The sequence below is a fragment of the Clupea harengus genome, chromosome 15 (assembly GCF_900700415.2).
Source record: "Clupea harengus chromosome 15, Ch_v2.0.2, whole genome shotgun sequence".
Lineage (NCBI taxonomy): Eukaryota > Metazoa > Chordata > Actinopteri > Clupeiformes > Clupeidae > Clupea > Clupea harengus.
The window spans coordinates 25,305,128-25,321,644 of NC_045166.1; the positions used below are offsets into that span (position 1 = coordinate 25,305,128).

The 16,517-nt window shown below is 43.4% G+C and overlaps 1 protein-coding gene across 1 annotated transcript in view; it reads left to right on the forward strand.

Annotated features, from left to right (window-relative positions):
* snap25a (synaptosome associated protein 25a) overlaps positions 1-14,821 on the forward strand; it is a 29,973-nt gene extending 15,152 nt beyond the window's left edge. Inside the window, exons 3-8 of the mRNA XM_012820976.3 lie at positions 1,269-1,310; positions 3,511-3,559; positions 7,150-7,267; positions 11,264-11,383; positions 12,543-12,687; positions 13,302-14,821. Coding sequence (XP_012676430.1) covers positions 1,269-1,310; positions 3,511-3,559; positions 7,150-7,267; positions 11,264-11,383; positions 12,543-12,687; positions 13,302-13,364 — 537 coding nt within the window. The 3' untranslated portion in view covers positions 13,365-14,821. The remainder of the gene's footprint in view (positions 1-1,268; positions 1,311-3,510; positions 3,560-7,149; positions 7,268-11,263; positions 11,384-12,542; positions 12,688-13,301) is intronic.
* The last annotated feature ends 1,696 nt before the right edge of the window (positions 14,822-16,517 follow it).

A 16,517-nucleotide genomic window follows, 5' to 3' on the forward strand; every position in this document is an offset into this window, starting at 1 on the left:
TTTGAAAGCAGGCCTTTTAAAATAAAGGCAGGTGGAGGGTTTGAGTGAAATAATTGGGAATGACAGTAGGCCCATTTTAGAGCTGTTGGAGGGGCAGCCATTTTGAGTCCTGGGTAGTATAAACAGTTGGACGCCGGGCTGTGGTCACTCCTACAATGAGATGGGGAGGCAGACTCGGCTTCCGTTAGTTCCCCAGGATGCCCTGTCCACATCAGCTGTCCACTCCCTCCCTCCGACCCCTCCTGACCCTTCCAACCCCACCCCTCTCCCCCAAGGAATGTGGAGAGAGGCAGTTAGCCGCTCTGATCCAACCCAAGCAGCGTGAGCACAGACAGGCAGGATGAGATGCTTCAGCTCGCTCACAGTCAGCCCGCGCCCCTCAGCCACCCTTCTGATGCTCTATTCTATTTAGAGCTTAAATGAAATAATAAAAGAAATAGGAACATTCGCCTGCCATGCACAACTAAAAATAGAGACGCCTTGTTCAAAGTGCTGCTAGAAAAAAAAAAGGAGCTCCTGTTCCTTCACAGTGGCAGAGCAGAATGATTTTCTTGGCTGATTTAAATATATACGGAGGCTACATAGACCTGATTACATTTTACTAATATATCTGTAACTACGACAACAACAACAAAATAATGTCATTTAGCTCAAAAATGCTCATGTTGTCACCATCCTTTGGTAATGATTCTCAGAGTTCTATAAGTAATTTGTAATATTTGCATATTGAATCAATATCTGCCATTCACCCACGCGTATCTAATTACATTTTGAAAATCAGTGGAACACTACATCTTCTTTGTCTAATAATCAATAATGACTGTCATGTTGCATGCAAGGCCAATAGCTTCACAGTCCAAACTGCAATTGAGCCTTTCCTCACTTCTTTTCTTTTTGTTCCTGCTCACTATTCTTCATTTCATTTTGACAGGACACGAGTGGATTCTATAGAGATGAATAATTCAGGATTTGGTTCTGAGGCAGTACACAGTATTCTGCAAATATTTAGGGCAGACAACAGACTTAATCATCATCCTAGAAAAACATCTGCAGAATTCTTTCCATCATTGCAGAAGGGGATGTTGCGTCCACAATGGAGCGTTTTCTAGAAATGTTGTTGCTGGAGACACATTGATCGGTTTTCCATTGATTTCTCTCTCTGCCACAGTGGCGTTATGGATTTCCATCTCACTTTGATGTGTGGTTTCATATTGTTTTCTTTTATTGCTTATTTCGGCACATAATGTGTTCCTTTCCTCCCCCCACAGTCACTGGAGAGCACTCGTCGTATGTTGCAGCTGGTGGAAGAGGTAAGAAACATTAGTCATTTTATTTCTGTAGAGCCCAAGCTACAGCTGATACCTTTTTGTGCAAATATGAATTCTTAATTCAATTGGTCCCTTTTACCAAACACAAATATAACAATAATGTAATATTCCTACATGGTTTGATATTAGAAAGGGTTTCAATCCATTAAGCATTAGATGAGCCTTATTGTCATTATTCAGTCTCAAATAACAAAATAGGGTTTAGATTCTCTTGAATTGGTTTATTGATAACCTGTATATTAAATTACAGTTACGGCATGGCATTGTTTTTGTATCGGTCAATACTCTTCTCTTGACAAATGAGCTTTGATCCGCATTGAGATTGAAAGTTTACAGCTGGATCGAAAAGGATGCTGCCAGTGTATCCAGCCTGCACACTCAGTAGACTAGAGACAGTATGTGTGTGTGTCGGTGTGGGTGGGGGGGGGAGGGGAGGGAGTGAGTGTGTGTGTGTGTGTGTGTGTGTGTGTGTGTGTAGCGGCAGAGGAAGAGACGGCCACAGGCTCTGACGACAAGCCTCTGCAGCATATCTCAAGGTCATATTGATAATCAGTCTGTGGTATCTGCCAGCCGGCGACCATTAGAGGCAGATGAGGAGGCCGATAATGCGCCTCACAGGTGACAATCAGACAGTTGGCCGCAAGACAGAGGAGCACTGTGGATCGAACAGGAGACGGGCTGTACGGGAGAAGCCTGAGCAGAGAGAGAGACGAGATGATGGAGGGGGAAAAATAGCCACGTTAGTCAGCCGAGTTAGTCACCGATGCTGATCTGTCACCGACAAGCGCGAGAGAGGGGGCAGTAAAAGCTCTGTAAAAGGGTAGTCGATTGTGAATTTGGGTGGAGGTACGCAGGGGTGATGACAAATGGAACGAGGAATGAACCTTCCCCCATCACCACATGTCCCCCTAACCCCAACCCCCCTACACACACACACCCCACACCCGAGAGCAACCACCCTGCGACATTCCACAACGCAAAGGAGCTGAATTGATGTTACCACATGCATTATTTACACGGGGGAAGCAGGTTGACGCCAGCCTTGAAATGCTGAGTAGAGACACCGCGGGTCACGGTGGAAAACATATTTCCCCTCCAGGGACACATTTAAGGCCACTTTAGGGGCCTCTTGCATAGACAGGATGCTGCCTAATCTCGGAATAATTTACACACAGCCTTGCCTCCCGATTGCTCCGAAACGTCGATCGACGCTTTTCATTCGCCCAGAAGTGCTGAAGCAGCGTCAGCCATGCTGATTTACGCTCCCAATCCACACCAGGTGCCTCGTCTGAGAGATGTTTCTAAATGGACCCGCACAAAAAAAAGAGGACAACTCAGCAAGATTATTGCCCCAAGCTAATTACGTGGACATGATTCTATATTTATTTTTTTCGCTCCATTGTGCCTGTGTGGTTTCCTGTGTGGGGGAGTAGATAAGACCCCGGTGACACAGTGTTCATGGTCATTGGCTGCTCTGTGCAATGGCAATACTATTATTGACAGCAATCTCACTTGAATAGAGTCAATATTTAGAATTCGGTGATTATAGATCTGAGGGTTTTTCCAGACCTTGGTAGCAAAACTGTAAGAAATACTCCTGTGTTTTGAGTATTTGTGACTTAGTTTTTTAAAACCTTTTGTTATGGATGAAATTGAATGTGTTACAATACATTGGGTATATATTTAGCTTGTCGTAGATGTCTGTCATGGATGTCGATTACTTATTGGGTTATACTCATAAAAATGTAATGACATTTTATTATTGCTTCCTATATCTTTTTTTTAATGACATTTAACCTTGAATGTTTTGCTTTTGTCAATAGAACGTTTTTAACCCGTTAGGTAGTTAATGTAGGCTGTTTGTTGGCCCAGGCATATTGGTCTAAAGATGAGCCCATATCATGTATAGGCATCACGTGACTGGTTGAGAACATGGTAGCAACCATATATCAGAAGAAGGCTTATTCCAGTGATCTGGAATCATGATCCACTTCTCTATAATGGGATATCATGATTTCAGTCTCTGTGATGATAAACCTATTTTCCCCTTACTTGACTTTGCTCAGCACTGCTCCTCACTGATTTCTCTCTCTCTCTCTTTGTTTCACTCTCTTAACTTCTCTTCCTTCTCTCCTTCTGCCCTTCCCTTGTGCGTGTCCTTGCGGCGCTTCTCGACGGGTAGAGTAAAGATGCCGGAATCAGGACTTTGGTTATGCTGGATGAGCAAGGAGGTAAGTCTGGACACATCTGGGGCAAGAGGAAGGGGACGCGCATCTGAGTTAGTAACGGCACTAAACTTTTAGAATAATATCATCTTCATTTTACTTTTCTAACATGTACAGGGACAGTGTTTCAAGTTTAAAAGTATGTATCAAATTCGAAACTATTGATTATTAAACTCTTTAAACATTAACATGATACAGTGCGATTTGAAGCATAAATCAATGTAATTTAATATGAAGGACGTATATCTATGTAAGATGGTATACAACTAGTCTATTTAAATATTTGACACCAGATATCATGAAGCATGCGGTTCTTTATTGAATCCCTTTCTTTTCATTAACAACTGTCTTATCCATTTTCCTCCTTTTCAATAACATCTTGGATTCACAACAAACAGCCATTTATAACTGTTCTACTTCTATTCTATTTTCTATTTTGTTTTTACCACAAAACGGAGAATATTTGGCCTTGACACAATGTATCCTAGGAGAGTATTTACCACATCAGTCCATCCAAGACGTAAGATTCCTCAGGCGATCGTGATTTGGGTTAGACTGTTTGGTTCAAAATAGCGACTCAAAATGACTGCCATCCTCACTGTTACCTAAGGATACCATGACGAATGGTAAACTAGTGCAACAGTTACCCTCCGTGGGTGATATATTCCAACCAAAACGATCGATTTAGCTGGTAATGACAAAATCCACACTTCTTCATGACACACACTAACACACCTTTGTATGATCCCTGGTCAAAAAGAACAGCATCATCATCTCATCTTGTTGAACTTCATGCGCCAGGTGCCAAGCACAGCCTCCTCAATTGTTAGGTCTACTAATGTGACAGTCGGACACATGTTTTCAGTATCGCTTGTTTAACTTGTAGAGACGGAAGAAGCAACATAATTGCCCTTGCCAAGACTATTAGCCTTGGTCGGCTTTTGTGACTGGCTGGTGCTGGGAAACCACCCCAACCAAAGCTGATAATTAGCCACTCTCGTTGGCATCGTCTGCAGTGGGGATGAGAGCACAAATCTCCACCCATCCGCTCAGACCTCCAGGCTTGGCTGCTAAAGCCTATTTAAACGAGACTCCAGCCGTATAAGCAGGCCTCACACTCTGACCTCTCCTAGTTAGTAAACGGCACCGACCTGTGAAGAGGACTTAAAGGGGAAGCCAGACCAAGATGCGCTAAGTCCCACCACAAAATGCATGTCACAAATGCAGTGCACTTAAAAACGGAGGCCCCATATATATATCCCCATATACAGTATATGCCATATATAAATATCCCCAGCCTCAGTGAGGTGTGTAATTTAATCAATTTTACATCATTATCAATATGGAGACGAACCTGACAGAGCCTAACAAAGACTTACTCTTCCAAAGGTTTAAAAACCTTATTAAATGCATGAGAAAATGCATCAAGAGGCTGTGTGTCAGAATGAACAAGGAAAAAAGTTGTACATAATTATTGATGCCCAGCAGATAGAAAGAAAATCCACTGATGACTCATCACCAAATGATTGTGTTTACATTTAGCATGAACACATTAAAGTCAGAGCTGGGAAATATCATGTTGGACATTCCAAATTCCGAGTTGTCTCGAATACGCGTGGGGAAATAAACTAGCCTGCCTGTTACTTTCAAAACCAACGATTGGGTGAACTTAGCGTCGACGGGCTCTTGTAAGCCATGTCCATTTATAGAAATGTTCTGAAATGTTCTTCACACCAAAATTGGACAAACATGTTAATGTTCATCATGTTGGATTCATGTGACAACACGCTACTCTTGTCTAATTTTGGTTAGTTGCTAGGCTGCGTCACGCCTCTATGCCACCACGCTGGCTCTCCCTTTTACACAGACGCCGATTCGGCTCTGTGACTACCTCCACTGCCAGCTCAGAGGCGGACCAGGAATGACCCCCCCCATTTCCGTCCTTATGCCTTTCATGCAGAACGGCGAGGTGGAATGATGGTGCAATATCCCTGCCCTGAACAGGCTGTATAAAAAGCCTCGTTGTTGTGATGTTGTGACACCTCTACTGTATATCGACTGCCGGCTTGTTTTGAGAAGCGTCGGATAAGATAAGAGTTAATGATGCTTAATGCTAATTGAGATAATGAGTTTAACGGTGCAATACTCCAGGGATTGTACAAACGTGACTGGCTCAATTGGCCGACACTCACTTTAACCATTCCTATACCTGCCCCACTTCTTCTCCTTTCCCTACTCTTTAGAAGCCCCACATAATTGCCTGTAGACCTCATATCCCGTCCTCACAACTAAAATAGACAGTCCCATCCCCCGCCACTGCATCGCTGTCAATCACCAAACCTAGCCACCCCCTGTCATTTTTCATTGATCTTCCCTTGGACACACAGATACTAACTATAAGCTAGCCATTGTTCCACATGTCGGGGAAGGCTTCTCCCAACACAGGCTGTGCACCGAGTGACATTATCAACCAGTGGCCGCCCACACACTAAGCCCAGACACCGACAGATCAAAGCTTCCTCTTTAATTCAACCCGGATGTCTAATTAAAGGCTTGAAGCGGCATGGCCCTTATCTCCTGAGGTGGCCACGATAGACCACACAGTCCTGTCCAAGAACAAGGCCCTTTTCATTAATTTCCTTAAAGTTGTTAAATCTTTATATTCAGAATGCCCCTTTTAGGAGAGCCTTTTTTTCTAAGCTCTTACTTCACAATTTTTATCTTTTTTCAGCTTAAGATGGACATATAAACGTCTCAGAATGATGGGTTCCAGAATAACTGGAATGATTTCTTTATTTTGTTGTTCCTTTAAATAGGTTATGCTTTAATTTTAACAGACTAAAGAAGGAGAAGTTGTGAAAAGGATTTCATCAAGCTCAAGGTTCAAGTGTTGTTTAATTCTACAAAAGCAAGAGAGGAATATTTGGGTTATAGAATAGATGTATAGTGGGGCAACAGAGCCCTAATGCTCCATGCCTAAAATACTGAATAACATGTACACAGCCTCAGTGTATTCATGAAGTCACTCTATTAAGTACTCTTTGAATTACAAAGTCTGCATAACATACTTTGGCGATGTCCCTCAAACTGACCACGTAAAAAAAAAAAACTCACAGTTGAGTGTTCCCCGTCCAGAGATTGACACCACACTTAGCCCAGCAAGCAGTTTTCATTTCTTTCACGCCCAGTACAATACTCATTCCACTGCTGTCATCCCTTTGTCCTGACCAGAACAACTCGATCGTGTTGAAGATGGCATGAACCATATCAACCAAGACATGAAGGAGGCCGAGAAAAGTTTAAAAGGTTTAGGGAAATGCTGTGGCCTATTCATATGCCCATGTAACAAGTAGGTACTGAACACATTGCTGGAAGGTTCTTCTGCGTATGTGGTGGCGTCCATTTTGTTATTTTATTTCATTTCTTTTTTGGTTTTCGTTCGTTCGTTCGTTTTTTTTTTTGTCAAAGTGAATGTCTGAAGTTCCTTGTCCTCTCTTCTTTGTCCTCTCTTTCCTCCTCTTTCCTTTCTCTTTTTTCCTTTCTTCTTCTCTTCTGTGCTTCATTCTGTGGGGGATAAATTACTTGTGTTTAATCAGAGCAACTGGAGCGCATCGAAGAGGGAATGGACCAAATCAATAAGGACATGAAGGATGCAGAAAAGAATTTGAACGATCTAGGAAAATTCTGTGGTCTTTGCTCCTGTCCGTGTAACAAGTAGGTGCTTGCCTGCCTGCCTGCCTGCCTGCCTGCCTGCTATTAATAAATAATAGTGATGATAGTCATAATAGCTTTGTAGCGGCGACTGGTCCATGGCAGCTGAAGCTCGAGTCCCAAGCCTTGCATCCAGCCTCCCCACCAACCCCCTAACCCCATAATCTTCACTGTGACCTGCCCTAGAGGAAGATTGAGCATGAGGCATGCTCACATAATCAACACACACGCACACACACACACACACACACACACACACACACACACACACACACACACACACACACACACACATAAATAGGTATGCATTAACAGCCATTTATATACTCACAAAACTAAGTGCACACACAGCAGCTTCACAAGCCCTGGCCTCAGGTATTTTATTCCCATCATGGTGTCCAGCCATTACGTATGGGCCAACCGTTAAACTGCCTTGAAACTACAGCCTTGAGGCACCCTTTTAACCATGACTCAGCACCTTCTCTATTCATTCATGTTGTGGAGTACCTTAGAAGTGCGTAAAATGGCAAATTCCAGAACACGCAGCTCTCTTGGATCGGCAAAGAACACAGTTCCATACCGGAAAGCCTTTCCCACATTTGAATGACCTAGATAGGGCCCTATTCTGGGTACAGAATCCTGCCATTCCGGATCAGAACTTCCTAAAATAAGCCCAGCTGTAGTAGCCACAGTAGTAGAATTACTTTAAAGAAAACCCCAGCTTGATGTCATGACAATGCTCAGTCTACATCCCCAGCTCCCCACTCCTCTGCACTCACACCAGGGCTACCAACAGAACCTCCCCAAAACATCTCCCATCCTCTTCTCATGCCCCCTCCACTAGGGGTCTACTGGCTAGTCTAGGTCCTCATGTGCATGCCAACATTAAGTACACTACACACCCATTCTAGCCTTTGTGCTAGATGTAGCCCACAGACCTTTTTCCACTTTGCAACCACTTCCATGAGTGCCACGTACTGGAATGACCAGTTAGCATGTCCGTGAATGCCCATGCATGCTGATGCAACTCAATGCTACTGATGCTAATGATGCTACTAATATTCATGAAAATGAACTCTTAAATGATGCCTAGTTAGTATTAACTGCAAGCGTGAACTGTGGAAACACAGAATCAGATAGACTGAACAATTACCCTACAGTAAAACCCTACATTTAAGAGTATTTCTCTTAAATACTAATTTCTTTAACCTTAAAAGACCTGAGTATTGGCTAGTAAATGCCAGGCTAATATAGGAAAATGAAAGTGAAAGAGAAGGTGTTTAGTGTCTGGAGGGGGGAATTAAAAGGCTGAAGCTCAGTGTCTGCTGTAGCTTCGGCGAAACACCAAGGTTATGTGTATTCGCTTCCTCCCCATAGGGAAAGGGGGATGGGTGGGGGTGACGAGCAATGGCAGAGAACTGGGTCAGGCACAGAGAAGACACAGAGTCGAAAAAACCATCTCAGAGCAAGGCGTTAACGCACACCCTGGCGGGATTTAGTATCGCGTGTCGGAGGAACAGTCAGTGGGGCTGCTCTTTCCCTCCCTAAATATGAGAAGAGAGGAAAGCTACCCATCAGTGTATGTTGAGTTGAAGCTTTGATAGACCGTCACTTAGATGCGACACTCAGATGTTCTTTCCCTCTTTCGCTCTCTCTTTCCCTCTCTTCTTTCAGGGGGTTGTTGAGCTTGCCTGTGGAGCAAAGCCTCTATGTCAGTGTCAATCCCAATCACACTTTTCTCAAATCTAATTTGCATGATGTAAAGCCTTTCGACAGCAAGCGAGAAAAAAACTCCTGCACCGAAGACTCCATTTTGGTCTCATCAGAAGCGATATTTGCGACGCTGAAGCGAATTATATTTTCATAAAACAAATTTCCTGAGATGTAATAAGAGCGCACAGGGGTTTATTATTCGCTAAAGGGCCTCGGGCAACCAATAGGCAAGTCACAGTCGAGGTTTTACCCGCCGGTGTATTTACTGTTGAGCCACATTCGCTCCGCCTCAGCATGGCACTGCTAGTCAATGCCCAAGAGATGCCAGGGGGCGGAGAGAAAAGGGAGAATGAAACATTCCCTCGGTCCGTCACTTAAAATGAAAACTCTAGCAGCAGAGCGAAAGCTTTCGCTGCTCTCTCTCTGCACAAAACATGAGTTATTATTCCCCAGGATCCAAGGTTAACCATGCACATAGAGGGGAAACTGCGGACGGAATGCCAGTGCTTTCACATGTGGGCCCAATTTAGACTGCGAGAGAAAGAAAACGATATGCAAAACCCTCCAGTCTTCCATTTTGAATACTCAAGAACTAAGTTTGGGAAACTGAGTTTCCCTGAAGGTATTGAAAGGGGGCAGCCATCCGGCAGACCCTTCTGCAGGCAGAAGAAGGGACATAAATTACCCTAATGCCAGCACACCTGTTTCACCTAATGGCTGTTTTGCCTAGCCAGGGAGCCTATTTCTAGGGGCGACAGTGGTACAGGAGGTAGAGAAGTCGTTTAGTAATCAGAAGGTTGCTAGTTCGATTCCCTGTCGAAGCGTCCTTGAGCAAGACACTGAACCCCTAATTGCTCCTGATGTGCAGTGTGCCATCAGTGTAAATGTAAAATGTGTATACATTGTAAGTCGCTTTGGATAAAAGCGTCTGCCAAATGACTAAATGTAAATGTAATGTAAATGTACCCTAATGCCAGCACACCTGTTTCACCTAATGGCTGTTTCGCCTAGCCAGGGAGCCTATTTCTAGGGGCGACAGTGGTACAGGAGGTAGAGAAGTCGTTTAGTAATCAGAAGGTTGCTAGTTCGATTCCCTGTCGAAGCGTCCTTGAGCAAGACACTGAACCCCTAATTGCTCCTGATGTGCAGTGTGCCATCAGTGTAAATGTAAAATGTAAAATGTGTATACATTGTAAGTCACACATATGTAAGTCGCTTTGGATAAAAGCGTCTGCTAAATGACTAAATGTAAATGTATTTCGTATATTCTGCCCTCTCTTTCTAGCCAATCAAGAGTGGAAAACTCCTCAGGCGTCCTAGGAGTGCAGTCTCTCTATTACTGGGCATGAGGAGGAGATAGCGCCCAACGGGCACTGAGAGTCTATCAACAACAAACAGCAGGCTGAGCAAATAGGGCGGGAGAGTCCATTTCAGATACGAGGCTTACCAAAATGGCTGCTATACTTAGAGAGAACATGCAGCATTTTCTCCGTAGACTTGCAGTTAATCTTCAGGTTATGTTTTTTTCGGGATATGGAGGCAATACATTCTCAGACGTATCTGTAATTATAATCTCTAGCAAAGAGATTGAAAATGTCAAGAAAAGGGTAGGGTGACAGGGCACTCTTTCCTCCAGTTCATTTTTTCCGTTCACAGTTATTTCCACTTGTTCCCCACCGGTGTGGCAGTCTTGTTCCTCTGTGTTGTCTGTCTTGCTGAGGCCTGTCCTGTTTGTTGTCTGTCATTGTCGGACTCGGAGCATCTCTCCGTTAACACATGAGAGATCACTCTGCTACATAGAGGAGTCATAGCAAAGAAAGGAAGGGGGGGGGAGAGGGAGTGAGGGAGGGAAAGGATGGAGAGAGAAGGGGAATGAGGGGATAAAGACTGGAATTTAGAGGGGGGGACCACCTCCAAGAGTATCTAAATCTCAACAGTCAAGGAGAGGTATATTTCACAGGGAACAGGGTTTGTCTTCATGTGTCGTGTCCAGTGGAGAAGGCAGCATGTGAAGAACAGACGTTAATAAGAGAATGACCTCTCCCTCATTCCTGGTTTGCCTCTCTCTACTAGTCTAACTGTTTGCTTCCTGTCATTTTTGTCGGGAATTTGTTGTATCATTTTTTTTTTTTCACTTGTCTGTGTACGTCTGTGATGAAAATGGCTTCCGTGTGGGCGATAAAAAAAAAACTGAAAGCACAAACAAGCGAGTCTGCTCCCCAAGCACGGAAGCATCCGACAGGGGCCCGGAGCTCTCTCACTCTCTCTCCCTGCGTCTCCGCATAGGATGAAGACCGGTGCAAGCAAGGCCTGGGGCAACAACCAGGACGGGGTGGTGAACAGCCAGCCCGCCCGCGTGGTGGACGAGCGTGAACAGATGGCCATCAGCGGAGGCTTCATCCGCAGGTGAGAGTGGGGGGCAGGGCGGAGGCTGTCTCAGGGCAGGTTGGGTGCTGGGGGTTGGGAGGGATGGGCAGACATAAAGCTACAGAGCGGGGAGTTGGAAATGGTTCCAATACATATCGCTGGCAAATATATACATATAGAGTAGCCAGGAACTATTTGGACGGGGACACAATTTTCTTCTTCTGTACTCAAGCACATGGACTTGAAATGAAAGTCAATAGACTCTGTCAATAGATGGCTGCAAAGATTGCACTTGCAACAACAGACTGGTAGAACATATGCAACCTTTTGCTGTACACCTTAACTCCCTCAAGACGTAGAGTCTGCTGATGAAGGGTTATAAAGGTGGAAGTGCAGCTGGAGGTTTGTGCCAAGGAGCAGAGTGGCCCTGTGGGGGGGGGGGCAGTCTAAAGACTCACTGGGGGCTCAGGAAGACAGCTGGTGTGGTGAACTGGGGAATGGAACTGGTCCTTGGTGTCATGAGATCAGGTCAGCAAGATCTGAATAGGTGTGTGTGTGTGTGTGTGTGTGTGTGTGTGTGTGTGTGTGTGTGTGTGTGTGTGTGTGTGTGTGTGTGTGTGTGTGTGAGTGTGTGTGTGTGTGTGTGTGTGTGTGTGTGTGTGTGTGTGTGTGTGTGGGTGGGTGGGTGGGGGGAGAATGGCGGGGATGACGACGACACACACTGTTGAGGTCCAGGGGGGATTTGGGATGTCAAAGGGGACTGCATAATTGGGACAGGACAGAGAGTTGAGATGGGTGGAAACTATGGGACCTCTCCCAGTGATCTTACACAGTCAGCATATGTAATCCTGCCTAATGCAGCACCTTGGTAACCTGTAGGGATGGGGGACCTCCTATGCCGTCTGCCCTTGTGTGTGTGTGGGTGTGTGTGTGTGTGTGTGTGTATATGTATATGTGTGAACGTATCTCTGCTGAGAGATAGAGTGTGTGTAAAATGTGGGAGTGAGTGTGTAAGATAGATTGAGTGTGATTGTGTGTATGCAAGAGAGCACATATTGGTTTGTTTGTGTATTATCGCATGCTGTGTATGTGTGTGTGTGTGTGTGTGCTTGTTTACATGTCTGCGTGGCTATGTGTGTCCTCTGGCGTACCGCCCGGGTTATGACGCCTGTCTGTGTTTGTGTGTGTGTGTGTGCAGGGTAACAGATGATGCCCGGGAGAACGAGATGGATGAGAATCTGGAGCAGGTGGGCGGCATCATCGGCAACTTGCGCCACATGGCTCTGGACATGGGCAACGAGATTGACACCCAGAATCGCCAGATTGACAGGATCATGGAGAAGGTATGGCTAATGTATCACCAGACCTGAGGAATCCCAGAAAAACGGTGTTAGGTTATGTTCATTTATAGCACGTAGTCATGATTGTATGGATTATGGAGCTTGTGAAGTCATCAGGGATCTCAAAACAAGTTGACAACATTTGCATGTAATTTGTGACTGTAGAAATTGTGTTAGAATATTTTGAGTCAGTCCTCAAGAATCAAGGAACATACTCAACCATGATGTGAAAGCTCGAGAACATGAAAACATATAATCATTTACATTTACATTTAGTCATTTAGCAGACGCTTTTATCCAAAGCGACTTACATATGTGCGACTTACAATGTATACACATTTTACATTTACACTGATGGCACACTGCACATCAGGAGCAATTAGGGGTTCAGTGTCTTGCTCAAGGACACTTCGACAGGGAATCGAACTAGCAACCTGCTGATTACTAAACGACTTCTCTACCACTGTACCACTGTCGCCCAATCAGTGATATTTACAAATGCATGCATAGGCAGACAAAACTAAGACCTCCTTGGGCAGAAAAAATAAACAAACTATACTATCAACAACAACATGTGCAGGGACAGGTAACTTATTAGCGCTGTTTCTTCTGTTCAGGCTGATTCCAACAAAACCCGGATTGATGATGCCAACCAGCGGGCCACAAAGATGCTCGGCTAGGCGCCCAGAGCTGGTGCTTTTACCAACAGTGCGGTTTGTCGAAAAAACGCAAACATGCTTTTATCATGGTATTAACCTTCTCGGTTTGCACACATGCACATATCACCTCCCCCCCATTGTAAATGTTGTTCTGTGTGTTGTCTGTCAGCTTTTTCAATGATTGTCCTCGTAAAAAAAAAAAATGATTTCTTATACTCCGTATCATTTTTTCCAAAGGTTGTATATAGTGCTATCTTGATGGCTCTAACTCACTTGTGAAGTTTTTATTCTCTTTATCATATATATCTATATATTATATATCACAAGTATATATATACATATATATGATATGTACTCTTTGCTGGATGAAAACTATATTAGGAATGCTGTACAAGGCGTTTTTTTTCTTTTTCCAGTATATCAGTATCGTCTTAGTAAACTGTGTCATTCCATGAGGCTACTGTCATGATCCTTATTTTGATGTTGTCATGACAAATGACGAAGGGGGAAAAGATGATCAACTTACTGATATGAATTCAGAAAAAGCACTTACAATCGATGGCTGTCTTTGGTTAATTATCCATCACCACACATCAGTTACTGTTTAGACAATGTGCAACTAGACTCTGTAGCCGTAATAGACATTGCATTCCAAGTGATGTGAATTGTGCGTTTCTGCATGAGCAATGGTAGATTTTAGTCTTATAAATAAAAACTTGTTTGAACAAAAAAAAAATCTTGAAAAAAAATATATGAACACATGGCAGTAGCGAAAAATCAACAAACGCATGCTCAGTATTAGGACACAGTTGAACGTTTCCATATTCCTGCAAGTTTGCAATAGTGCCACTCTTTCTGTCAATATTCTATTTACAGACTGTGACCATTGTTGTAAAATAATGCACAATGATCTTGGGGGGGGTGAGGCAAAGCTGAAATAAAATGTAGAGGTGGTACCCCAAAAAAACCTGTTTTTCTTAATGAATATGCAGTTCAGTGAAGGATGTTGAATATGTGCAGACAGGATGGGGACTGGCTGTTATCTGTAACATAGGTTTTGGATGCTCTGAAAAAAATAAAAAAAATAAATAAACGTTTGCAATGTAAAGCAAAGATGCATATTTCTGAGAGACCTTACTTTTATAAGAAGACTGTATCCTGTTAGTTTATTCTCCCCCCATGTGGTTTGTGATTGGTAAAAAAAATACATCTATAATAATCTGTAACAAAAAATCAAACAAAAGGGTTTTTGTTGCTTCTGTACTTCGAGCTATGCACACCAAATCGCTGAAATGTTGAATAGTTGGTATAAGAAGACAAACACATACATACCTTACCTGAATGACACATAGGTTAAGCTGTGAGATTGATGTCTTCGACGCATGTAATATTAAAACCTCCCTCTGTATCCTGTCGGTCTGTGAAAGTGGTTGACTTTTTTGTAGCTAGCTGAATTGATTAAAAGTAATAAACCCCTACTCACTGTATGTAGGTTGTCTTTTTGTCTGACGAGAATCACAAGTTCAATCATAGGCCGACTGTTTCGCCAGTAAACGCTGGCTGTGTTAGACATATTCTGACCTTTGGGGGGTATGATGCCAAGTGGATTGCACATTCGCCCTGTAACATTGTCCCTCAGTAGCCATTCACCCCTATGTATTTAAATATTTACGTGAGAATGAGGTCAAATTATGCCCAATTCCAGATATCTTGTAACACTTATTAAAGCTTACATTACACAGCAAGCCACTATGATAGTTTTTGTCCACCCGTACAATAGATGTCGTGTGGGTTTACATCTCATATAGTGATGCAATCTATTAATGCATTGATGTAATACATACATACTGCATTCACTAAATAGTACACAGACTGTGGAGTGAGACTCCTATGAGGCACTTCCTGGAAGATCCAACACGGTTGACTCATGGAATTTGGGAACCGCAGACATTTGTTGCTGAGGTTTCAAGGTTGATCAAGACTAAAAGCTATGCATCCTTCTCAGTTTCCCACAGGATCAACGACTGACCGCAAAACATGGTGTCATGTTGTTACATACTGTATGCACAGAATCACTGTTACATACATAGTAGTATCAGTGTTAACCACAAAGTTTATACATCAGGAAAAGACATCTTCCCCTTTAAGGATATGCCACTACAGAATGGCATTTTAAAGCTAACAGTAGGCAATAACTGCATCAAAGGTGTGCCTGGCATTTCACTTCCACCCTTTTGTTTGGGGGGGGGGAATCCTTTGTGAATCTCGACAGGTGCAGAACATAAGTAAAATACCTAAGATAGCTTCATGTTATGAGCAAGAGACACCCAAGCAATAGATATGCAAGGAGACAGCCTTCTACTTTTTAACCTTAGGCAGAAAACCAAAGCCTTGCTGTTGTCTTTAATCATATCCAGCTGCCTACTTTAATGTGTCAGTGATGACAGCCTAAGCCAAGCTTACGTAAATTCAGTAAACATCAAAGTGTGTTTATGTATAAAGCTAGCATTTTGACCTTGTCATTGTAAGATTTGCTTTTTATTGGGGAATAGATCTAACCATTTGCTATTCGATAAGCATGGTTCATTTGTGACTCCTGTTTATATCACATAGCATGAACAATATCTACGCCATGAGCATAGGCTAAGACTTTACGGGGCATAAGGGCATTTTATTAATATCTTGTGATAAACACTGAATGAGAGTGTCTTTTAATTAAGTTAACTGTAATTGTACATTTCCTGAGTAAAAGGTACACTTTAAGGTAAAAAAAATGAATCTGGCTAGCAGTGACCGAGACCTTCATTCAGGATGAGCCCAGTCCTTTGTTTCGTCCCTGTTTGGACCCAGGTAGCGTCTAGGAGCGGAGAGCGCAGGAGAGATGAGAGATCAGAAAAAAAAAGGGATCGGAGAGAACAAGTGATGCAAAATGATGCAAGCAGCCCGACCTGAGCCCAAGCCATATTTATAATTCATCACATAATAAAAAATATCAGCCCCAGCCGGGGAGAGAGGGAGAGAGAGAGGGAGAGAGAGAGAGAGAAGGAGAGAGAGAGAGAAAGGGAGATAGAGAGATAGAGCGAGAGAGAGAGAAAGACAGAGAGAGAGAGAGAGAGAGAGAAAGGGAGATAGAGAGATAGAGAAAGAGAGAGAGAGAAAGGGAGCGAGAGAGAG